This window comes from Rhinolophus hipposideros (assembly GCF_964194185.1).
Source record: "Rhinolophus hipposideros genome assembly, chromosome: 2".
Classification (NCBI taxonomy): Eukaryota; Metazoa; Chordata; class Mammalia; order Chiroptera; family Rhinolophidae; genus Rhinolophus; species Rhinolophus hipposideros.
Genome location: NC_138048.1, coordinates 62,883,571 through 62,910,078, shown reverse-complemented (window position 1 = coordinate 62,910,078; position 26,508 = coordinate 62,883,571). Strand labels below are relative to the sequence as shown.

At 39.2% G+C, this 26,508-nt stretch overlaps 2 protein-coding genes across 6 annotated transcripts in view; both read right to left on the bottom strand.

The window, feature by feature from the left end:
• MCCC1 (methylcrotonyl-CoA carboxylase subunit 1) overlaps positions 1-5,306 on the bottom strand; it is a 58,912-nt gene extending 53,606 nt beyond the window's left edge. The window contains exons 1-3 of one of the 2 annotated variants that reach the window (XM_081076292.1): positions 4,734-5,306; positions 1,859-1,905; positions 472-608 (exon numbers count right to left, since the gene is read on the bottom strand). In XM_081076292.1, coding sequence (XP_080932418.1) covers positions 472-608; positions 1,859-1,905; positions 4,734-4,822 — 273 coding nt within the window. In that variant the 5' untranslated portion in view covers positions 4,823-5,306. Of the gene's footprint in view, positions 1-471; positions 609-1,858; positions 1,906-2,632; positions 2,751-4,733 lie in introns of those variants that run through there. The other variant, XM_081076293.1, reaches the window with a different exon arrangement.
• Positions 5,307-6,824: 1,518 nt separating this feature from the next.
• Positions 6,825-26,508, bottom strand: part of LAMP3 (lysosomal associated membrane protein 3) — a 32,082-nt gene continuing 12,398 nt past the window's right edge. For 2 of the 4 annotated variants that reach the window (XM_081064984.1, XM_081064986.1), the window contains exons 4-6: positions 20,897-20,954; positions 17,359-17,529; positions 6,825-9,369 (exon numbers count right to left, since the gene is read on the bottom strand). In XM_081064984.1, the coding sequence (XP_080921110.1) occupies positions 9,236-9,369; positions 17,359-17,529; positions 20,897-20,954 (363 nt within the window). In that variant the 3' untranslated portion in view covers positions 6,825-9,235. Of the gene's footprint in view, positions 9,370-12,257; positions 15,049-17,358; positions 17,530-20,896; positions 20,955-26,508 lie in introns of those variants that run through there. The other 2 variants (XM_081064983.1, XM_081064985.1) reach the window with 2 other exon arrangements.

Genomic DNA, 26,508 nt, shown 5'->3' with positions numbered 1-26,508 from the left:
CATTCCATGAACTGTTTCCGTTCAGTTCCGTGAACCCGTCCTTGATGATAGGACCTTGACTGGAAGTCAACTACACCACAAAGCATACTGTCTCCTTCAATGGGTACGACTGGAAAATGTTCCTAAGAGGAATTATTAGTGAGCAGTTTCAATTCACCTACTTATACACTGTTACCACTAGCACATACAAACTGTCAACATAAAGAACTAAAAGGGGTAGGAGGTGGGAGATGAGTGTAAGGGGGATCAAATATATGGTGATGGAAGGAGAACTGACTCTGGGTGGTGAACACACAATGGGATTTATAGATGATGTAATACAGAATTGTACACCTGAAATCTATGTAAATTTACTAACAATTGTCACCCCAATAAAAAAAAATAAACAGAAAAAAAAAAGAACTAAAAGACTGACACACTAAACAAATATGGTCACTTACAAAATTTAACTTCCAGTTTTGAACAACATACCATGTCCACATGCATGGAATTCCTGTCAGCCTCGCTATAAACAGCCACAGACTGTACACCCATTCTTTTGGCTGTTCGCATCACCCTGCAGGCAATTTCTCCTCTGTTGGCAATGAGGACCTTGGTAATGTTTTGTCCTGTTTAGAACACCACGAAAATCATACAAAAATGTTACTGGGAGCAAGGAATGAGATTGTGAAAGTATTCTATGATATTAACCAGCTGATAAACATTTGTTTTGGTAAAGTCAGCATAACAGAGTCTAAAATAACGACTGTAATTAAGACAGTGCATTACTTTTCACTGAAATTCAAGATACCCTTATTAACATAAACTTTTAAATTACTCAGCTTTTTCAACTTAAAATAAAATTAAAGGATGCCTTGTTATACCAAGATCAAATTACAATAACTAATCTTTAAGTAAGTACTTTCTATGTTCCAGGTCCCGTGCTAAAGACTATCAGGACTTAAATCCTCACAATAATCATATGAAGTGGGTATTATTATTATTATCTCAATTTTAATGATGAAGAAATCAAGGTTGAAAGAGATACTACTTTCCTGAAATTATCAGCTATAGAAATGGAGGATCTAGGATTTGAACCGGATCCAAGATTTGAACCCAGGTTAGCTTTACTCCAGAATCTGCGCTCTTGGACATTGCGCTGAACACAGGGATGTGTGGTTCTTTTGCAATATAAATAAATGAATATTGCACCAGTTCACTGGCACCAATGCTATCATGATATGACATTGTCTTAATATATAAGATCTACTTCCATCATCACGCATGAAATAAATGTTCTTTGACAGTTTATAATACTTATTTTTCTGAAAAAATAAGGCTCTATATGATTCAAAACAATATTTTGCAACAGGGATCTACAGAGCCTAAGCATTGTCACAGGTCACAGGGGCTGCTGGGATGAAGTATGCATGTATGTGCGTCACGGGAGCTACACCCAATGAATCAAGTTACACTTTAATGTTTTATAGTTGAAAATTCTATGTAAAGTTTTATTTGAAAATTCTATGTAAAGTTTTATTTGAAAAAAAGTTTCTGCTACTTAAAAGCACTGTTATAAAGTATTGATTTAGACCATCATAGTTATGTTTTTCAATTCAATACACTATTAGAGTCAGACAGAAATAACAAATATAAAACGTTCTCCATTAGTTCCCTACATATTTTAGATTCAACTGCAAGAGATTTGACATAAAAGAGGTGAAAACCATGACTCAATACTAAGAAAATTATGAAAACCCGAAACTTCAAAATTATACGAGAACTAATTCTATTATGTACAAATTAAGGATTAAACATTTCCCTTTCTTAATTCACAATCTGCAGCACAACCAAATAGTATAACAAAGACTGTTAATACCTGTGGTTGTTGTATACTTCATGGTTCTTTGCTTCCAAGCCCATGTCCTACAAAATGAGCCCAAATGGAGTTATAATTAAGCAGGATATGCAAGATCAGTCAATATTCTTTCAAAATAGTCTAAATTTTTAAAAACTTGAAACCAAACCCGGATGTGACCTTAATTAAACCTTAAGTCTACAAAGTTATTTGTTAAGACATTCGTTGTGGAAAGAAAACTAACCTAGAAATCAGAAGTTATAGATCTGGCTGTTCTCTCTGGCAGTATGTGCCCTTGCATGGATCATTTCACCTGCTGGCTCCTGAGGCTCACATATGACCACAGAGGGAGTCAAAGATGACTGATTGCAAAGCCAGCATACTTCAAGACCATCTAGTCAGCTTTTTTCAAACTTTTGTTGACTGGAACCCAAAGTAAAAACTGTATTTGACTTCACAACCAAGTACACATGCAAAACAGAAGTTTCATAAAAGAAGACTTTCCCTGCATTTTGTTTCTGTTCCATTCTGTTCCATCTTATTAAATAAAATATGCTGGTCAAACTACAGTTTGAAGCATACCAATCTAACTTCTCCCTCTAATAAGATGGGTTTGAAGGGTAGAGGAAAAGTGTTCCTCCTCGTCATAAGGCAATCTACACACTTACTGTCCTATGATGCACACTTAAACAGATGTTACCATCCATGAAGGGCTGATGGGAAGACCCACCCACAGCTTTACCACTAGACTTCCACATGAGGCTACTGCTTTCCCATCTTTCCAACGCAGCTTACCCCACTTTCTTGATCTTCAAGGAAGGGGATCAGCTTTCTTGATATTTATAAGGTATTTTCTAGTTCATAGCATCTTCCCATCATATTCTTCAGATAGGTTTCTGATAAGATTCAAGGCCTGTCCTGGATAGAAGTGTCTATAAAATGGCTGCTTTTTGTTAAACCCAGCTTAAGACTCAGGTTTCAAGGCCATTGCTGTCCTAAAATTTTCTTCTGCCACCTTCTAGTGAAGAAAGACAGACAACCACACACGGATACTCATACACCACATAACTACAATCCTCTATCATCAATGTTCTCATTAGTCTATTCTATTTTGCACCATTATATAAGCTATAATTTAAAACATTGGCTTAAAAAACAAGATTAAGAAGTTGCTTTTATAAAATAATTCCACCCTGATCAAGGTAACTTCCATACTAGCTTATTCTCATTTCTAAAACTCTACCACTAGATTTCTATTCTCTGAGTTACTAGAACATCATGATCTAAATAGAAATGTAAACACCCTCTATATTAATAAGGTTTTTAATTCTATATGCCATTACAACTCTAACATTTTCCAGGTGACAGCTTCTTAAGAACAATTCTAAAAACAACAAAAGAAGAAGACAAACAAATGAGAAAGAAAAACTCATAGACACAGACAATAATTTAGTGGTTACCAGAGGGTAAGGGGGTGGGGGGTGGGTGATGAGGGTAAAGGGGATCAAATATATGGTGATGGAAGGAGAACTGACTCTGGGTGGTGAACACACAATGGGATTTATGGATGATGTAATACAGAATTGTACACCTGAAATCTATGTAAATCTACTAACAATTGTCACCCCAATAAACTTAATTAAAAAATAAAATAAAATAAAATACAAAAAAAAAAAAAGAACAATTCTATATAAATAGCTAAGGTTTGAGAGAGAAGAGAGAAAATGTGTCTGCGGTAGTATCATGAAGAGCCCTGAAACCTCAGAAAACAAACATCAGGAGAAAGAGAAGAATACTAACACTGCTTTTACTCATTGCCTTATTTTGCTCTAGGGTGAGTCCTACAATTAAGTATCTGGAAATCCAAGGCATCTGCAATAACTTGTGGAAAACAGAAACAAACAAAAAAAATTGATCTCAATGATTGAGTTTGCAAAGGCTACATCTATGAATTGATTCATGTGCTCAGATTCTGTGTAAGCCTCTTTCTATGTCTTAATTCATTTAATTTGCACAATCCAAGGTACTAAGTACTAGTATTGTCGCCTGTAGGTATCATCATCTCCTCCTAGGCCAGCAAACTGAAGCAGAGAGATGATTAAGCAACGTGCCCAAGGTTGCTCACACGCCTAGTGAGCAGCAAAGGTGAGACCTGCCTTCAGACTGCAGAATTGGTGCCTTTCAGCACCAAGTTGTACTGTCTTTCCAGAATGATGGAGAATGCTGCTGATGATGAAGCAAAGGAAGAGAAAGAAGCCTACTACCTGGAAGCATGCGAGTCTCGTCCCTGTCAGTTATTGTGACCGAAGCTTACAGCTCCGAATTTGACAACGATGTGGAATCCGGTTAGCTCGAGTGAGTCGTCTGCTACTTGACTTAAACATGCAGACAGAACATGGACAAAATAACTTCTAAGCTCTCTGGAAGGCAAACTTGCCGTTGTTGGCTTGACTCATTCCAACACCGAGAAAGAACTCCAGGAGTCTTTGTCTGAGCTGGACACCTGCTAAGGGACAGCTGAACCGAAAGGGACTTGGAGGGCATTCTGGTTTCCCCGCTCACGACTTGGTTCACCTTGGGCAAGTCGTCGACTCCTTTGGACTTCGTCAGAAACCAGATTACGAACAACGCGTTCCGTCACAAGGAACGCAGTGAAAGCACCACGTAACTGGTTGAGATCTGCACAAGCGTTATTATGGCGAGGGCTAGGACAGGAAGGAGATGGCAGGCCCAGCTCCACCCCTCCCCGACTGCTCAGAAGGGGAAAAATAGAGCCAAACCGAGAGCTGAAGCGTGGAAGAAGGGTAGGGGACAGAAAAGGAAGGACTGGGTATGGGGACGTCTCCACTCGACGCCCAGACTGAAAGCAGAGAATCCCCACGGAAGGGGCTGTTACCTCGGCGGCAGCAGCAGGCTCGGGAAACGCTGCCACTGGTTCCTTTCCGCCGCCACCAGCAGCACCGACACCGCAGAGGCCACCGCCATGGCCCCGCAGCCCCGCAGCTCTCCAACTCCTAGGCACAACAGCTGCGTCCCACACGCTGCAATACCTTTGCTCCGCTCAGCAAAACCTCTTGTCCTCCGCCGGCCACCGTCCGGGTCAAAACCAGGCCATGGGCCGCACCTAGTACGGGGGCGTGTCTCCACCAAAACCAATCAAAACACAGAGCAGGGCTCCAGTGCGGCGATTGGCCAATCGGGCCGCGTGCCCGCGGGGGTGTGGTCCCTGCCGCCTCGGCCTCTAAGAGTTCGGCCTGGAGACACCCAGCTCTGGCCTCAGCCTCCTTAGGACCGTGGTCCTGGGTCGGTGCTTCTTCTCACGGCCTGCGCGGTGTCTTCCTTCTCGTCCGGCTTCAATTAGTAGAACCTGCCTCGCGATCTTTATCAGTAAAGCCGCGGGGATATAATGGAGGCAGTCAGGGGACAAACGTTAAATGGGGTGAACAAGATATAAAACTCTCTAGTGTTCTCAAAAAACGGAGACAATAAATAACTAAAATAAAAAATTTAAAACCTCCTGAGCTTTTGAAGACAATGTTTTAATTGACTATTGGGGGGAAAGAGTCAAAAAATTGATTACTAGGAAATCAAAACCGAAATTGACGAGTATCTAGAAAATAAACATACTGAATTTACTACATTAGCTGCTGAAAGTACTTAAAGCAGGGCTCCTAAGAAAATTCATAGTGAAAGTAAACATCTAATTCAAGGGTTAGAAAAAAATACAAAAATCAACATAAGTAAAGCAGAATAGAATCAGTAAATTAGTAAAGATTAAAGAAGAAATTAATGAATTAAGAAAACAAATATCAAAGGAGTAATAAATCTAGAAGTTAAAAAAACCCTAATAAAACAGATGAATGGTTAACTAATCTAAGCAAAAGAAGGGGGATGAACACTTGCCATAAAAAAAAAAAAGTGGGAAAAATATCTCAGCTCTAGAAAACAAAGTATAGAGTTATAAGAGACTAATTGTGCTCGTCTTTAAGCAAACAAACTTGAAAACCTGGATGCAATAGATAATATTCCAAGAAAATACAACTTACCAAAATAGATCCTGGAAGAGATAGAAACATCTAATGAACCAATGACCATAGAAGAACTAGAGCACAATACTACCAAAGAACCGTCTTTCCTACTACCCTCGCTTCCACCCTTACCTCCACCCCCAAAGCAGGTGGCCCACCTTGTCTCACAAGGAAATTCCACCCAAATGGTAGAGTAGTCGATGCCAGTGCTATTCTTCTGTCCCAGAGCACAGAAAAAGACAACTATGTGAGATGATGATGTGTTAATTAACCCAATTGTGGTAATCATTTCACAATGTATACCTAAACCAAATCATCACACTGTACACTTTAAATATATACAATTTTATGCTTATACCTCGATAAAGCTGTGTGTGGGGAAGACTAACAAGTATAAAGAAAAAAAAAAAGAATGTGAGGCATTCAAAGAACAGGAAACAAATATAAAAGGCACTTAACCTCATACCAAATCAGAGAAACACAAATTAAAACTATAATGATATACCATATTTCGCCTATCACATTAGCAAATATCAAAAAGTTTAACAACACACTGTAATTTGCAAGAATAATATCATATTTTACTGTTGTAAAAATGGGCACAACCATTATGCAGAATACTTTGGTAATATTTATCAAATTTGCAAATTCACAAACTCTGACCTAACAAAGCTGTTTCTTGGAATTCACCTAAAGATATATTCAGAGATGTTTGAAATGATGTCTGATTAAGGAAATTTATTGTAGTATTGTTGGAAATAGCGAACTGATTTTACATATATATACTTAATATATATGTAATATATATATATGTATATACATAAAATATATTTATATTTAACCAATATCTTTGTCTTTTAATCAGTTTATTATTTGCAACAATACTACATATAGAATATGATATATATATATATATAATTACTATGCAGTTACTAAAAAGAATGAGACAGCACTATATTCACTCATGTATTAACATTTATTCATGAGTGAAAAAACAATAATGGCAGAACTGTGGTTATTAGTCCCCAGTTTGTATAAAAATAGTGGAAAGAAAATACATACATGCTTATGTATGCAGAGATATCCTTTGGGAAAGAAAAGTTGATGGCTCCATGTCAGGGATAGGATGGAGACTAACTTTTTATTATATACCCTTTTGCATCTTTTGAATTTAGTACCACAGGCCTGTATTAGCTATTCCAAAGCACAAAATTTTTAAGCATTTTGTTTTGACATAACTTCAGACTTACAGAAAAACTGCAAGAATAGTACCCTTCTCCTAGATTTGCCAAATGGTCATATACCATATTTGCTTTAGCTGTCTTTCTCTCTCCATATACACATTTGTATACACACACCCGTGCACTCGCATTTTTTAAGAACCATTTGCAAGTAAGTTGCAGACATGACGCCTTTTTTTACTTCTACTTCAGTGTGTATTTCCTAAAACGAGGAGATTCTCTTACCTCTCCACAGAACAATGATCAAAGTCAGAAATCAACTGGATAAAACACTATTATTTATTCTACAAACCTGATTTGAATTTCCCCAATTGTTCCAATAATGGCTTTTATAGAAGAAAAAAAAAATCCTGTGTGACACATTGCATTGAGTTACGTCCCTTAATCTGTAATGGTTTCTCAGTTTTTCTTGGGTTCTCATGATGGTGACATTTTTGAAGAGTGCAGGCCGTATCTCTCTCTCTGTGATCATTTCCCCTGGAAAAAGCCAGCTGTCGTGTTGTGAGCACCCCTATGGATATGCCACAGGGTGTGAAGTTGGAAGCAGAATCTTCAGCTCCATTTGAACCTTCAGCTGCAGCTGTGACCAACAGCTTACCTGCCACCGACTGAGAGACTCTAAGCCAGAACCACCCAGCTAAACTGCTTCCAGATTTTTTACCCTCAGAAACTGAGTGACATAATAAATGTTTGTGGTTTTAAACTGCTAAGTTTTGGGGTATTGTTACACAGCTATAGATCTTCTTATTTCTCTCATCCCCTACCAGAGTGTCTGGCATTTACTAAGTCCTTAATGTTGGTTGAATGAAAGAATGAACGAACGATGGCAGCACTTAAGTAAACCAATAACCCAATCAATTATTCTGGACTGGGTTGAGAGGTTTAATTTGTAACTTGAATGTGATTTATCTTCTCAGAAATTCAGTTTCTCTCAAATAAGTCTTCCTACCAAGTAATAATGTGGCAATGAAGAATAAAACAAAATTCTTTATAGAAAGATAATTTAGCTTATTGATTCCAGTGACAACCTCCATATTTAAAAGACAACCATTAAGATTAAAAACAAAAAACTGCATTATAAGAAATGAATGAGTCTCCAAAATAGTTTTTTATTACAAAAACTTTTAATACAATTCAATATTCTATTAAGAATAAAGTCAAGACCTTGCCAACCCTATTGACTCATAAAAGAACAAGTCAGAAAAGTCAATGTGTAGTCTAGGGTGACTGAAATTATTCCTTTACTAAAGAATGCCTGGGGCATGTGGTCTTTTCTGTTAATGTCCTCACTTCGTTCCTTTCTTTAGCAGTAAAAACAAACAGGGATTTTTTTTTGGTGGGGGGGAGAGGAAGGGCAGGCTGCTCCACAGAATAAAATAAACTAGTATAGAAAATGTGGCTATAAAAGTGCAAAAAACGCAAGCTACCACTAGAGGGGTGAGCTACATTCAAGAAAGAAAAGTTGGTTAGTGGTTAGAAAATTGCTGTTTTCAAAGAAATAAAAAATACTTTGAGAAGTTTACTCCTTTATCTTTAGAGCCCCAGCTAAACAACCCCTTCAGTATCTTATTTTATCTTTGATCTTTTCCATTTTAAAAAATGCCCTTGCTTTATCTCTAAAATGGAATTTCAGTGCTTTTACTATTCATGTTTTATATGATAAACATATGCCTGGCTATCTCCTAACTCCTTCCCACTTTAAATGTTTTTTTTAAATCATCAAAATGAACAACATATCACAGGTAGCCCAGGTTTTTCATTGGATACCAACAAGAGGAACAAGTAGTTTTGATTACAATTGATGCTTTGGTTTATAAATTGGAGACATACACCACTTTACATAGATTGTGCTATTTTAACACATCTCAAATGTTGACTTTGAATAATTAAAATATTCTGAATAAACTAGAAAATACTCTTAAACAGCTCACTAGATCTTTCATAAAATAAACAAAAAATATTTAGAAATCGATATGCTGCTTAAACTTAAATCAGAAATGACTCAGTTTTGGTGACAGATGGTTTACATTGTTGAAAGGACCCACACTCTAAGGAAAGTCCCTAATATCCTGGAAAATGAAGAAAAAATTCTCTAAGCTCCATTATTTTCTTTTCCCCCTGGGCACCAATCAGATTCTCTGGTATCCAGATGATTCACGCCTTAGGCGGATTCCATAGACAATCAAACCCACAGCGCAAAGACCCAGCACGATGGCCCCAATCACCGGAAGCACAACTGTGTAGTCAGAGGAACACTCGTCCACTAAGAGAAAAAACAAATACAATAGAGCGGGTAAGGTTTGATGAGGACAGACCAAAGAGCAGGCTAGAGTAGGAAAAATATGTGCTTGGGAGTCAAACCTGGGCTTGACTTTTAATTCCACTACTAACTGTGTGAACTTGGGGGTGTTATTTAACCTTGCAATTTCCTCTCTTTATAAAGTAAGCAAACAATATATAAGATTGTTGGAGGGCTAAATAAGATAACCTTATCTTCTCAGCAATTAATAGATATTTAACAAGGTTAACTACTTTTTCTTCCTGACCACTCTCTGCAAATTGGAATGTGTTTGCATAAAAGTGTGTCGTTAGATTACACATGATCTCTTGAAAATACGTGATGTTTACCCACTTTATGAAACATTTCTTGTCACACTTAAAGTTCTTTTGTATTGCTTTTAGTGAGCTAAAAATATTAGAAAATAGCCCTAATTATTTATGAACACTTAAAAGTGAAAGTTTGTTAATTAGTCAAAACTCTTCTATTTTTATTCCATTAAAGAAGTACTTATTCAGTTCATTTAAAATGTAATCGATCTTGACTGGAGAAAGACGAAGGGCCCTGGGGATAAAAGGGAGTTTGATTGAAAACAAATAAATGGAGACCTATATATCTTATTCAAGGAGAGATAAGATATATCCCTGAGGTCCTTGCAGGAACCAATGTTGAAATGAACCAAGGATCACCATTAAAACCCAATTCTCACCTAAGGTCCAAGAAAAAAGAATCAGAAGGGGCCAGGGGAGAGGTAATGGCAATTCCCTCTCCAGGAAAAAAAACCAAATATGTAGAAGACAGGAACTGTGCTCGTCATACACGATTTGATTTTGCAGTGGAAAATACTTACATAACTATAATAATATATACCTTATCGATTTAACAATAAATGGAGATATGACCATAAAAGGGATGGTGTAAAAGTATTAAATCTTTATCTGCCATAGCAAGAAGTTTAAAGCTGATAAATTAAGAAATAATAAGTTTTTTAATACTGTTTAAAGGAATTATGGGGATAGTTACCATAAGAAATTGTGAAAATTAGTTAAAAGTGCTTTGTCTCTAAGAGGAAGGACATGGAAATGTTGCTTTTCATGGTAAGCTCTTTTGTGATACATGACAATTTTGTTTTATATGTGTAATGTATTATATATATGTAATTCTTAGATTAAAAAGAACATTAACAAATTAAGAAATTTAAAATGATTTGAAAAAAAATACAAGTTAAAACAAAATGTAAAGCACATACCTACTGACCCAGCAATTTCACCACTAGGAATTTATACTAAAGAGATATTCACATAAGTACACCATGATATGTTAAAATAATCCCCATTTTATGAGAGTAAAGTGGACAATCTGGATATACATCAAAAATTTTAAGTGGTACAATCATAAGAGTAGAATATAACAGCCGTTGAAAAAAATGTGGGACCTCAATGTTTTTCTGGGATACACTGGGCTCTTTCAATCTGCAGCTTCAATTATTGATCTTAAGGAAAATCTCTTAAATTATCAAGTATATCTTCCTTCTATTTTAGAGCACTCTGCTTCAAAGGCACCAATTACCCTCATGTAGGATGGTCTGAATATCTTCCATACCTAGCAGCTTCTCTGTAATATTATAATCTTAATTTTTATCTGCATTAACTGAGCATCTGAGTCATTTTCTCTGTGAAGATAATTCAGTTTTCAGCTCTATCTGTTTTGCCTCTTACTATTTCTATTTATTATGTAAGTGCGTTTCTTTGATACTCAATTTGTTTTCTTAGGACTAAAATCTATCTCACTCTTTCATTATACCATCTCATCTATGAGCTCTGGTTATAAGGAATTAACATTCTTACTAAGCAATTCTCAGTACAAACCAATTGTCAGGGGTTTTTCCCTGTTCCTTCAGTTACATTTTCTTTGTATTTTATCAAATACGTTCCTTTCTAACCCTTCCCCTTTTAATTTAATTTAATTTTAGAAAATTGTGGTAAAATATACATAATATAAAACTTACCATTTTAACTGTTTTTAAGGGTACACTTCAGTATCATTAAGTACATTGTCATTGCTATGTAACCATCACCACCATCCATCTCCAGAATGTTTTTCAAAACTAAAACTTGATACCCATAATTTACTGTGATTTAATTTTATATTATTCTTATTGTTATTTTGCTGCAGTAATTTTGAATAGTGGTCACATCGCTTGTTTTGATTTTGCTCATGCTTTGAGCATCTCATCCAGACATTGAATTTCCTGTGATATCATTTGAATAGATGAGGGCCTTTCTTCTTATTGTGTTTGAGATCAGTTCACGTTCCCTGCTGAGCTACCTATTTGGATTCTACCTTCTTGTCTGTACCTTGGCAACTAGCTACAACTTGGGGCTATCCTCTGGTTGGAGGTTGGCTCCTCAGGTCACTTCCATCAGTCTCCATGTTTATTCTGCCTAGTTTTCCCAGTAGCCATTTTCCCAGATTAGAAGAGATAAACTGACAGCTCCTTTTCTCTCCAGTTTTAGGAATGGTAGTAAATGTTCCAGGATTTTTTTCTCTCATCATATGGCTTCTTGGGGTGAGTGTTTGGGGAAGCAGGATTGGGAGACCAGCTGTGCTCTGATTCTTGTTTCTTTTTTGTTCACCGGTTTAAAGGTATTGTGTTAGATTATATCTCTTTGACTCCTATTGGTGATTTTTAAAAACCTTTTACTCCTCAAACTATTAGATAATGAGAAAGGAAAATACTAGTCACTGTTTTAACTCTAAGTTTTCATGTCATATATTTCTGTAGTGCTTTGAAAAATTTTAAATCATCTACATGTATTATTTTGTTTCTGTTTTTTCTTTAAAAAATAAGAATTAATACTGAGGAATAAATTGTAACCATTTTAAAGAATTTAATCTATGGGGCAAAAACAAAATTCAGGCATATATTTATACACATTTGTTAAAGTTTGTTTTATATGCAATTCATGTGTAATTCTTTAATCATAACATAATTGTGAAGACCTAGACACAATAAAAATTCTCAATAAAAACAAGACTAGTTAAGTAAATTGTTATATAAAGTTGATAGCATATTCACAATAGCAAACATAATAATGATACTTTGCACCTTTAATAGCATGGAGCTTATGATGCACAGGAAAAAAGAATAACAAATTGTTTACTCTGTATGCTTCCAGGAGGTAAAGCAATATCCATGAGAGGGAAATACATCAAAATTAACAATGAATAGGTTATCTCCAGGCGGGCATTAGGGAAGATTTCTATTATCTCTAGGGGGATTTGTATGCTCTCTAATGGTGGTGCAGAGCGAGGGGTAAATTTAGGACAACCTACTCACAGCAGAAGAGAAAAATTAAGTTGAAACTAGATGAATGAGCAAGCAACAGGAGAACTAAAGGCAGGGCCAAGTGATGCCAGAGATGTCAGAAAAGGCCCCTGCAAGGTTTGCCAGGGTCAGTCACAGCATCATCCTGCTCCCACCCAGAAAGCCATGGGCAGGGCGCCTGCTATAAGCCTCCTGTAGTCAGAACAGACAGACGTAAAGGCAGCCTAAGGCAGAACCCCAGGGGCAGAGGAGGCTACCTCCATCCTCACAGTTTCCCCACAGTTTAAATCCCAGAAGTTTTACCCTGGGTATCTTCTGGGATGTCACTGCAAAAAGTGGGCAGAACTGTGAGGCAATAAGGCATCTGGGCATTTATTTACTTCTCATTCAAATGAAACCTTTGTTCTTTTTGGTTACCAGAATGTCAATTCTAATTAATTTTAAAGATAATTGGCTTTGGGGGGGGAGTGGGGCAGGTAGATAACAGGAGTCTAAGCAGCAGCCATCACCCCAAAGAACTCATCCAAGATGCTAGAAGGAAAATGAAACTTAAGTGAACTATCTTATCCCTCTCCTCCTGATTTTAATTCCATTTCTTTTTCTGTCAGCTGTGGGAGAAATTTCCACACATTAGAAGGTGAACCTAACTTTAGTCATTCTATAGGATGGTAGTGGTACAGTGAATAAACAACTCATGTTCTGCAGTATAGAACCTTAAGGTACACTGAGGCAGAACTGGAAACGAGAGTCCAAGAGGGAGGAGATGGAGAAAAATGGCATCTCTCCAAAGCCCTTGCTATTCAACCTGAGTCACGTTGGGGAACACCGGGTCCTCATGTCCCAGATTTTCATTAATGTCTGTTGCAAGGAGGAAACGAATTTCCTGACACTCTAGACATCTTCAGGGGCTCTTGAAGCTCTCTGAAAGCTGTTACGTGCCCTCTCCACCCCTTCACTTCTGAGAAGGGGAAGAGAACTAAAATACGTCAAGGGAAAGCCAGTACATGCCCTAGGTAAACAGTGGTTATAGAGATATTGCCAAGTTTCATAAACTTTCTGGTAAAATTAATGAGTGGCACCTCTGGAAAATGTAGAAAAACAAAAAACTTCCTGTTGATAAAAGCAGTTAACATCCAGAAATCCACGGCTCTCACCTTTCTCTGAAATAAAAATCCCAAATCTCCTAACCAGTCAATGTAACAGAAAACCATGAATAACATTCTGAACCTTATTTTAATAGAAATTTTCCTCCAGATATCAATCACTCCCAATCAGGAATTTCCTGGTCTACTTTTTTTTTTTTTTTTTTTTTTGGTAAATATTTGCTAAAAAAGGAAAGTGGGTCAGAATCTGGTTAGAGCCACCTTTTCTGCTCACCATTTCTGATTGTTTTGATGCTTTGCCCACTCCTTTCCCGCAATGGTCCAAATTAATTAATTTGTGAGGATAGACTAGCATCAAAGAGAAACAGAGATAAAGCAGGAAAAAAAAGTGTTAAGAAGGCAGAAAACAACTGCAGGTGAAGGAGTTGAAGAACTAACGTATATTGAGTCTCTTCTTTGCCAAGAGCTTTAGTACATGCTTTACATTAAAAAAATTAAATGTTGGGAAGTTTTCTAGTTTTTTTACTAATAACACATTATAATCATGTAGACTATGTCTTTTTAAAAATAATGATCTCTTCAGACCATCTGTAATTTACATAAATCAAAATTTGGGCAAAATCCAGGAGTTTAAAATCACATGAGAATTTATTTGGAAATAGACTGTTTTTTCTTAAAAATAGTGTTTTAAAAACTGGATATTGAGACTCTTAAAAATGTGTAAGAAAAATCGGTGCAGTTTGAAAACGTCTTTCCCACAATTCTCCCTTTGGGTATTTGCTTTGTCTTCACAAGCTCCCTGCTCATGTCTCTGCCTCTTATCCCTAATTCTCGCAGCCAGCCCCGTATTATCAGGAGTGGAGTAAGGAATTCAAGCTCTTTTGGCACAACTTCCCCATGCTAACAGGAGAAAGTGGGTGGGGGCTACCTTTTAGTCAGCCTTCAGATGGAGCTTTGGTGAAAAACTAGGTTTCCTAATCAGATTGGGAGGGTGGGACAGTCAACTAGAAAAGTCAATCCCTTCACTTCAGGCCGAATGTGAAGCCAGAATTCCCAAGGCCTTAACCTTGCACATTCTGAAGAAGCTGGGGCTTTACATGCGTTCATATCCTCTACTGGGCCTCTTTCTGGCCACCAGGCATGCTGTTAGCAAAACGACAAGCAGTCCTGCGATACTCAGACCCACGGCCACAGGGGTTTCTCTCCTGTTTCTGTCACTGAAGCATTCATCCGCTGTAATTGAAGTCAGAGTAACAGGTGTTATATGCTGGCCACAATTCTGGGAAGTGATCCTGCCCCTGTCTGCCTCCGCTTCACAGAAAAGGAAACCAAGGGAGAGATAGAGTAGCTGGGCTTCCCACCTGCTGCATCAGACAAACCGATGGGTACAAATGGGGAGGGACAGGCTCAGCACAATGACCTGAAACACACAGTGCTTGGGATCACTTAAGGAGTGTATGAAATTGCAGATACCCAAGAAATTATGATTCAGTGGGGTGGAGATGGCGCCCAGGTCAGTCTGATGCAGCTGGAAGGCAGACCCAATTTTGAAAAACGGTGATTTGATCTGGAGGGTCAGGATCAGAATTGTCTTGACTCCCAAGCCAGGGTAAGCCTTGGAGCCATGGTTCCCAACTCCAGAAACAGGGCCCTGTATCTAATCATAGGGCCAACGTTTTCTATTCAAACTCTGTGCCTCTTAAAGGGGCTGTTGGATAGCCTGGGGCTCCTTTGGGAGGCTCCAGGATTTTAGGGAGGAGGGGCTGAGAATGTAGGAGTCAAAGCCAATTGTTTGGGGTGACCAGGCTGAGCACTTACACTTCCTGGACTCTTCTCTGGTTCTTCCTGCTCCTGTTGAATTGTCACCCATTGGTCAGTTCTGGCCCCTCCTCATAACACTGTGCCTGTTTCTGCTCCCACAGCCCTCTGTACATTCATCTTTTATAACACCATAGTGTAAGGTAACTTGCATTTTTTCACTCACTTCTTTTTTCCTTTTCTCTTACTTTCTGGTAGAAAATATTATGTACAGAAAGACACACATCTTCACGTGTGAGTGTCTTTGGTGAAATTTGAAGCACAAAGGCTGGGAATTTGGCCTTGAGCTGAGGTAATGATAGTGGAATGAACAAGAGAAATAATTTGGAGGTAGAATTGATAGGGTTTTGTGACTAGTTATATGAGAAAGAGAGAGAAGAAAAAAGGAAAAGACAGCTTTTCTACATCTCCCTGTGGGCTATGCTCATAGAGGTCGGGGGTGTGCTGCTGAAAAGTTTTGTTTCTCTCCTGGGCCACTCAAGTTTCCCAGACCTGCTCACTTCCTGCTTCACAGTGGTTCTGAGGGGTGGGGTTCTGAAGGGTGGGGTTCTGAGGGGTGGGGAAAGCAAGTGTGTACCTTATTTTTAAGATCACATGATGAATTACAGAGGTGTTTTTCCCAAACCTTCATAATGAATTGAAAGTTTTGAGACAAGATGACAAAGTGGGGACAACACCTACTAGCAAATTTTAATATTTAATTTTACCACTGTGGTAAAGGTCCAAAATGAAGGCAGAGATTGTGAGACAAAACCTACAGAAATCAGGGGATCCAAGATAAGTAACACTTTGATCCTTCCTTTGTTACATGCTCTCCAGCAAATTTATCAGAAGTTTTCTGCAGACACATCTTCAACTTTATAATGGAGCTCAAAGAGAAATTAGACTCACATTACAGAAATTTAGTTTACAGCTAAACTTCCAGCTAAATCTTTATGATAATTCAGAGGTTCTCATAATGTTATTGAGTTATGAGAGGGATGTTTTAGAAACTGAAGTTCTAAATGTGTAGAAAGCTTTGTGACACAGTTTTCCCAGCAGAGAAAAAAGGGATTTTTTTTGGAAAGTCACCCTGGTCTGCCCACTGCTTTCTTGCTAGGAACTGCTTCCCTCTGTGGTGGTTAAAACTCAAAGCAGAAGTTGCATGGAAACTAAGACTAACTATGAGAAAGCATTCGCCAGGTGGAACAGTATAAGAGGGGATCCAACAGAGTGTATTTCTATCTTGAATTATGATATCTTTCTCTTTTCCAACTGCATGTGGGGAAGAATCTATTCTGAAATTTTGAATTTTAGACATCACTAATATTCAGGATCTTTAAAGTGTTCTCCAAATATACCTGAGTGTACTAATAAGAGTACTCAACAGCTTATAAAGGGGAGGTTGCAGCTGGTGTTTTCTGACTTGTTAGGTGTGTGCGTGTGTGTGTGTGTGTTTAAATGATTCAGAATAAGTGTTGGTCAGACAAGGAGGTTATATTCTCCTGTGGGAGAGCAGTGGACATGAGTGGGCTAAGGTGTCTGATTTTGAGGTTGGTACTGACTCAGAGAGAATAGTAGGAGGGAGGGTTGGTCAGAGAAACTTGGCCCTAAGAGCTTTGTGAAATCATACTGTTCTAGGAAGCTCATGTGATCCCTTCGACAGTTTCAGACAAAAAAAACAACTTGAAACTACCCATGGGTCTCTGAAGTTTATGCTTGTGATGTGTTGAATCCTGAACTTACCATTTCCAAAGTGGTCATCTTCGAAATCAAAGGCTTGAAGTTGGACATTCATTGTTTTCAGTTGAAAGTGGGCAGACAGCTGGATGCTCTGTTCACTCACACACTTGAAGGAATGTCCAATCACAGTCTCAAACATCATCCCAGTACTTTTCATTCCTTGGTAAATTTTCTCTGAAAACACAAAGGTATTTCACAAGTATAGACATGTAAGAATCTTGGCATCTAGCCATTGAGTCCCAGCTATTGCTGGGTGGCCCAGGTACAGTTAAATGGACTTCCTTTAGGTGTGGATTTCTGGAGTCTGCCTTCTCATGAAAAATCACCCTCGTACTCACTGGGGACTTTTTCTGGTGCTCTGTTTGGAGAATAAGGGGGTGGCCTCATGTAAATTGGAATGTGACAACATTGAAATGAGAACTTCTGTAAATGTTTTCTTCAATTATTTTAAATGATTGCGACAGAGTTGGTGGGGACTATTGTCAATGTTTGGGGACCACAGAAAAGTGTGCACAAAAACTTCAGAAATGAATCAGAGCAGAGACATGCCAAGTCACCAAGTGGAGCATGTCACCAGACTGACTATTAATATAGCAAAAGGAGGGGCTAAGCCCATTATTAGGAGGGTTGTTGCAACCATCCGTGGGAATACAGAGAAGGGGGAGGCCCCTCTGAGTGCTGGCAAGGAGAGAAGGATCTGCTCAGAGACTGCCCTTTTTTATGACTGGTACACATACCCTTTTCAAAGAGTAATATGCTTCAAGGCAGATGGGGGTGAAACATTTAATCACATAATTAACTCCACCTGCTCTAATTCCATGCTTGCCAAGCACCCTTCTGATTATACTTTGGTTTTGAAAATGGGAGAAAATTTACTAGCCAGAGGACCCAACTGTCTGTGGTCCCCTTGGCAGTTATGTTGAGAAATAGTCACATGATCAATGAACAAATTGGCATTCTGATTTTATACATCGGTGTCATGACCTTGAGTTAATATCTGTCTCCTTGAAGAGGCAGTTGCTACCTATGGTGTGCTGACAGCTTCCGCGACTGAGGACCAGACTATGGACCTCAGTAAATTCAGCAAATTTTGCCTCTGAGGAATGCTCACAGCTGTTAGTGAGGGAGCCTGGAGGCTGCCCTCCTCTCCTGCCTCTGTGGGAATGTCTGCCTGTGTCTGAGATAACATCACACATGGAGGGTTTGCTTACTGTGTGCCAGGCGCTGTGCAAGTGCTTTACATACACTTTTTTAAAAATTCCCCTAACAATTTTTTGAAGTAGGTATTACTGTCTCCACGTTATGGATGAGGAAGTGGAGAGTCAGAGGATTGAAAACATTTGCTTAAAACCGTACAGCTAATAAGAGGTGTTTGTATTCAAGCAGTCTGATTCTAGAGCTTGTTGTCTTAACCATTATGCAGCTGTATCTCCTGCTCATTACTGTGGTAATTACTGTAGACTCTTGGATTTTTACATGCAAATGTCCTACACGATGCACGGAATCATCCATGTACATTGCTGTATCATGTGTGACATCCCAGGGCAGTCCACTACGACCACTTCTACTAACATGACAATGGTCATTATCACTGTAGTTACAACTAATTACTGTTACTACGTCATGCTACCACCACCACCACCACCTCCAACAAGAGAATTATCATAACTGTGACTACTACAAGTCCTGCTACTGCTGCTGAGCTTTGATTAGTGGGACCTGGTGTTATTTTCCCCTTCCCTTAGTCTCTAAATTAGTTTCTGGCCTGACTTTCCCTTCTCCTGCCTCTTCTACCCTATGACTGGTTAAAATTTGGTTCATGTCTACTGATAGTATTAGCAAACTTACATTAACGTTCAGAGTATTTATCCCCACGTCTAAGTGAGTTCGTGTATATGGAAAAGTTAGTTGTCAACTATGACATCTTCCTTATATTTAACCAATATCCATTGGCAACATCCTTTTGAACACTGTCAGTATAATATAGCTAATATTTTAAATAAACATTTCTCCACATTTCATTTCTTGGTATGTTCCTTAATAAGTTTTAGCCAGTCAAAAGATACAATTTTGAAAAGGAGAAAACAGACATAAAAACTCTTGGTAAAGTACCTGGTACAGAGGAGATGCCCAATAATGGTTTGTTACCTAAGTTGTGGCTTTCTGGGCTCTGAGATACTCCCCCAACTTGATTGAGAGCATTACCTTCCTCAAAGCGAACATTGTAGAAGCTCTCTCAATGTGCTCCACTACGAGCAACTCTCCATACAGGAACCAACGTGAAGCTTTATAAAGTCTGATATATCATTTTTTGTCACCAAACCCTCTAATGGCATCCTTTCACACTTTAGAATAAAATCTAAAGGCCTCACCTTGCCTTGCTCACAGGCTCTGTATGCTCTAGCCTAGCGGCCCTTCAGACCTCATCTGCTGCTTCACTCACTCTCCTGGGCTCACTGGCTCCCGCTGGTCCCTGAACACACTAGCAAGTTTACTCCTTGGGGCTTGTGCATCTGTTGTTCCTGCCACCTGGAAAGACCTTCCCCAGGCCAACGTGTCCCCAGATGGGGATATCCCTCTGCTCCAACCTCACCTCTTCAGAGAGGCTTCCCTCCCCAGAGGGCTTCCCTGAGGCCCTACCTAGAATATTTTTCCCATCCTCTCCATCCCCACCCTGCTTGTGTTTGCTCACAGGACTTATCACTACTTAACTGTTTATTATAATTTAATGTGTCTGTTTATGGTCCTCTCCCCCCTTCTAGAAGGTAAGCACCATGAGGGTAGGGACTACAAGGCTGGATAATTATGGCTCTCCTGTGCTTATTCCAGGGCTTGACAGCTAGCAGGCACTAACTACAGTTTTTGTAGAATGAATACATGATTCCATGGTTATATAGAATAAACTGCACCATCAACAGCAAATCTGTCCTAAATCACTCTCCTCTTTACTGTCGATAGTGATTTCTGACATAATGTAGCACAAGCTCCTTCACAAGCAGACGAGCAAATGGAAGCACACAAAGACGTAGTAAGTGCTCCCAAAGTTACATCGCAAGCTACTCTCTCAGTCTGTTTTTCAAAAGCAGCATCAAAGATTCACAAATTCAGTGGAATGAAAAATGAGCTAACTTGGGGAATACAATCAATAATGTTGTAAAGATTTTGCAGGGTGTCAGATGGGCACTTGTCTTATTAGAGAGACCACTTCATGGATGGTGTAGATGCCTGACCTCTGCACTGTACACCTGAAACTGAAGTGGAATAATATTGTACGTCAACTATAATTACATATATATAGTCACGGGATATGGAGTATAGCATAGGGAATAGAGTCAATGGAATTGTAATAGATATATGCGATGTCAGAGGGGCAATAGATTGAGGGAGGGGGGTTATCACTGTGTGAGGGGTGAAATGTCTAACTATTCCATTGTTTTGTACACCTGAAACTAATAAAAAAAAATAAAAGAAAAAGAAAGAAAATGAGCTAACCAGAAACATAGAGTCATCGCTGGTGGAATGGCCTTCCCTAACTACTTACCTGGGTTTGAGACGGTCAAACAGGCTCCCACTTCATTCATATAATACGAGTTTTCATCCTGTAAAACAGCAGTGTGTTAATCTTTGAGTAACCCCTGTTTTTATGTTCAAGATCCTGGCTTACAGACTTTGTTTAGGCGGGATTCCATCTATTAAACCCTTGATATGGCAAGATTCCAGCTATGAAACCCTTGATGTAGGGGCTTGGGGGTGTGCTGGTACAGAGCCATAACTGTGTTTGAAAATTTCAAAAAAATTAAATATACCGTACAACAAATAAATAATAAGAAATGCCTTGCCCCTGCCCAAAATTTCTCGACTGCACACTTGTTGCTAGAGCCTGAAATTCAAATTCCACTGATATAATGTTATGAGTCCCTTTGGTTGGGCCCAGTTTCCCTCTGGTAAAACGCAAATTATAGGGCTTGGAGGAGCACACACTAATCTTTTATTAGTAATTAATATCTTAGTGTAGGGATTCAAACTGGGACCGCTCATCCATAGGGTTATCATGAGTGGGCTTCATGGGCTCCATAAACCCTCTGGGAAAAATAGTTTACGCAAAATTTTGCCTATATTTTTTTGGGTAGACTATCAACTTCTTTAAACAGATTAATGGGTTCATGTTTCCAAAATGGTTAGTTGGGGCCACAGTGAGTGATTCTGGGAAGAAATGGTTTACCCTGAGATCACTGGGTGTTCTCTACAAGAGGACTCCAGCTGGTTGTGAACAGAAATATAAAGCAGGGCTTCACATTTTGTCCAGAGATTGTTCTTTTGGAAAAAAAAACAAACAAATTACAAAACAGCCCTATAACCTCAGAGAGACTGAGGGTGTGAAACAAAAAAGAATTGACTTGAGATACGGAAGGGTAAGATAAAAAAGGAGTTTTTATTTTTTAAAGTAGGTGCCATATAGTGTAATAGCTTTTAAACATTCATTGGAAAACTGTACACAAGTAAGAGGTGCAAAAAAATGGTGGAGCAGCCAAAATCAGAATCTGAAACTGAATTACCTTTAGCAGTTTCAAATTTAGTCACTAAATAAATTTAACAATAATAATTTTGACTACATTATAGTCCATTTGTACATTTGTGGATGAAATGATGATTCCTTACACAATATAAGGGTTCCAGAAATACAAACTATTTCAGTAAGGTCACTGCCATTGATACACTGAACTCCAGACATAATTCATTGAATTTACCAACCACATACTAGCTTCTTACCTTGTGCCAGGCACTGTAGCAGGCATTACTATGCCAGGCCTTATTTAATCCTCACAACTATGAGAGGAAATGGAGGCTCAGATTTGCCCAAGGTCATAACCCTGTTAGGTGGCAGGAAAGATATGGCCCCAAGTTGCCTGTCTCCAAGTCTAGCCTTTAACTTCTCTTACATCCACTCCAGACCAGGCATTGCTCTAGGCTCAGGGAGAAGAGTAAGACCTGGCTCCTTCCTTTGAGGTACTCAGTCTTGGGTCTCAAAGCCTAGTTGAACAATGTGTTTGGACCATCCATTTATTTTAGAGAGAAACATCTGTGACCCAATCCCTTCTTGGGTTGCTTCCACTTACCACTTATTCAGGTTTTTATTTGGGTTCCCTTTTAGCGTAAGAGACACCTGGACTTCAGGGCCCAAAGTCACTGTTACAAGAACCCTGCTCCGTCCAGAGGGCAGAGAGGATCCATTGAAGGGTTTTAAGCAGACAGTGACATAAGCATGACTTTGTTTTTTGGAAATTGCTTGGAATGCAGTGCGAGAATGATTTAAGGAGCAGCAGAAGAAGAGTGATGAGGCCAGCTCTGAGCCCCATGGGAGACTTCCTGGATTCTCCCCTTTCTGGGGGCATCTCCTTGATCTATCTTCACATGAGGAGAGGATGCTTTGCATTTCTATGAAGATTTCAGTTTACTAAGTACATGCTTTCACAGACATTGCCTCCTTTGATCCTCACTCCCTGAGACAGAATAAATATTATTAGCTCATTTTACAGCCAAGAACAAAGAGACTCAGAGAAGTTAAGCCTCTACCTCTGATTTGCATTGTCTGTAGGTGAGACAAGCAAGATACGAGTATGTCAGCAGGATCCTCTCCCTACATTTTCCTCCGTGGGATATATGGGTATAGAGAAAAAAACTTACCGTGCAAGAAATTTCTTTCACATTCCCTGAAATGCAGTTGCCTATATATGCTATAACCATCTATTGGAAGCAGGACCAGATACATAATTGTGGGGCCTAGTCCCAACTGAAAATGTAGGATCTCTTGTTCAAAATCATTGTTTCAATCAGTGACAGCACAGCATTAAGCCTGGCATGGGTCCTTCTGACTGCAAGGGTCCCACATTTCTGAAAAACCAGCCCTGATAGGAAGGGCCCTTCCCACTCCATAAGAACTGGTGCTCTATAGAGCTAATGCCAAAAGCGGGTCCTTCCAAAGCAGATGACAAGAGTGCTCACGTTTCACTGCGAGGTCATCTGAATGATGGAACGGGACAGAGCCTGGAGCCTGCCTCCAGGTTCCCTTCTATTTTGAGTGAGTCAAAATTAACCAGTTGAGCTGATGTCTAGCTTTACAGTAAAGGAAACGCATTTGTTAGGTGAACTCATGTAAACAAAAGGACAAGGGATGTTTATATTTTTCCTGAGATTCCAATTTTACATCATTCATGCTTATTGATAGCAAATGAGTCTTATCTAGACAATTGTGCCCACTTCTTCCGTGGCAGTGTAGTGTTATTGATGGTTAAAGGAAATAAAGTTAACTCTTCTTTAAACTAGAGCAAAGCAATTTTTTAGATGTGGAAATTAAGAATTTGGCATAATTTGAATGGTAATAGGGCTGAAGTTTCTTCTAGATGAGGAGCTGGCAAGTTTTTTCTGTGAAGAGCCAGATAGTAAATGTTTTAGTTTCTCTGGTTCTTTGTAGCAACTATTCAACTGCCATTGTAGCACAACGCAGCCAGAGACGACACATACACTTACAAAAAAACTTCATTTATGGACACTGAAATTTGAATTTCATATGATTTTCATGTGTCATATAATATTCTTGTTTCCCCCCAATCATTTAAATCATTCTTAGCTTGTGGACTGTACATTTTTTGGTGGCAGGCTGGGTTTGGTCTGGGGGCCATAGCTTGTTGACCCCTGGTCCACCCTACCGATAAAAAATAAGGTTGTTGAGCAAATCAGTTAGTTATGAAATATTATAGGGTGGCTTTCCTCCTATTTGGGAGAATAAAGTGTTGCCAAGAATTTTTTAATACTATTTTGAAAATATCTCTTTCTTCCTTTGCAGCCTTAGTTTGACTTGTCAAATCTGTGAACATTCAAAAAATTTAATTTTTTCACTTATTCAGTAGAAGAATGGGGATAATAATAACAGAACTTACCACGTAGGTTGATGTGAGGATTAAATGAAGGAATCCATGTAAAAAACTTATCACAGAGTCTTTACTCAAATTCTAACTGGTATTATCAACAACGGTAATAGTAAATTAGGTTGCCCTTCCCAATAAGCTTCTCTCATTGAGGTCAAATGATATTTCTTATCTGTTTCCTAGAGCTCAGATTACCACAAATAGAAAGACAGAGAACAAACAAGTGAGCTAAGTTTAGGTCCTCTTGATTAAATAAGCTGAAACCTCAGCTCTAGGAGGTGGAAGGCGCATGGATACAGAGCAGGGGGTGGGAGGTTCGGGAGCTTCAAGCAGGTGTCAGAGTTAACCCAAAGCCAAAGGGAAATTAATGACATGCCACACATTAGGCAGTTTATAGTGTCTGCTTTCTCCTTTGATACCCACATCCACAGGATCATTCCCTGCCAGATGTGTTTCTTATTTGGGGTTTGGCTTGGAGACTGACAAACCTCTCCCATGCCAGATTCTCGAAGATAAAGGGAAAATCCTTTGTGTACCCATCAACATTGATGAAAGGGGCCAGGGTCTCCTAATAGTTGAATATGGTACTTGAGCACATAACAGCAGCACGTCCATTTGAATGGACCACGTTCAAAAGGCCCATTTTACTCTTCCACCAACGGAATACTAACACAGTGGCTCTACACTCCCAGTATTTAAAGAGAGCTCTGCAGTATCTCTTCAAAGAGATCCTAATTCCTCAAGGACCCTAAACACCCTCCTTACCAAAACATGGGGTCCAGAGCAAGCCCGCCAATCACGCCTGCTGAGAAAGGCCACAGGCCAGTGACCACAGGGCCCAGGGTCCTCTCCAGGATGTTTGCAAAATGAATGGTAAGCATTTCATAATCCCAGATGTTCAGGTTGTGAATATTGTCTTCAATATCAATCAGGCTCAGCTTGTTATGATTACATCAAGACACCTTTGCTCTGGATATAGAAAAAGGAAGCCAAAGAGGCCGTTTCTTTAGAGCTGCTGATCTACCTTTTGGCAACCTGGCCCAGAGAGCTCTGTGAAATTTAAATTCACCTCTTTATTGATTTAGTTCCTCATCAAACATTTGCTAAAGATATACTATGTATCAAGGCAGTGTTGGGCATTAGAGACACAAATGTGAATAAGTCATACACTTGCCTTCAGGATGGCAAAATGTGCAGTTAGTGTATTAATGGAGGCTGAGGAATAACAAATGAAGGGTCAGGGAACCAAGAGAAGAAAAGTCTCCCAGTTTTACCTGGGATGGAGGTGGGGTATGGGGGTAGGGAAACTTCTTAGGGTGAAGATAAATAAGCCATCTTAAAGGATGAATCCAAAAGGGAGCTGAGGGGTTGGGAGGGTCATTCCAGGCAGAGAGAAAGCTGAAAGGAAAACAGCACGAAATGGTAGCTCACATGAGGGAAGTTCTAAATAGTGTGCTTGCTCAGTGTTAACACGTGAGCACTGATAACACTTCCCAGGAGGCTATAGGCTGAGAGGGCACCACACACCCCTGAAATGCTGTGGGGAAACATCAGGAGGGTTAGCAGCATTAGTTTTCCAGACTTCCGAGGGCCAATACACCTCCTGGCCCTGGTACCCCTCCCTCCTGGGTGACTGATTTCTCCAACCAAGTGGTTGAGCTCAGAAAAATGAACTCTAAACAAAGTTCTGAAAGATGTTTTTAAAACAAACTATCTAAAGAGGGTGGCTGGATGGCTCAGTTGGTTAGAATGTGAGCTCTGAGCAACAGGGTTGCTGGTTCGATTCCCACATGAGCCAGTGAGCTGCACCCTCCACAACTATATAGAAGAAAAATGACTTGGAGCTGACGGGCCCTGGAGAAACACACTGTCCTCCAATATTCTTCAATAAAATTAAAACAAACAAACAAACAAAAAAAAAAAAACCCCAAACTTTCTAAGGAGGAAGGAAGTTAGAGGTGGGGGAAAGGAGACATATTTATCTTGCACCTGAAAGGTCTGAACAACTTTCAGCATGTCACCTTAATCAAATGAGACACTGTCACAGAAAGGTTTTCAGTTTTTGTAAAACATGGGAAATGAGAAAGGAAGCCCACTTCTCCTAACCCCGCTATGGGCCAGAAACCATGCTGAGTACTTTTATATATGCTAACCCCGGTCACCCTCAGAGCAGCCCAACAAAGACGTACTGGTTGGCTCCGTCTAATAGAAGAGGAAACTGAGGCTC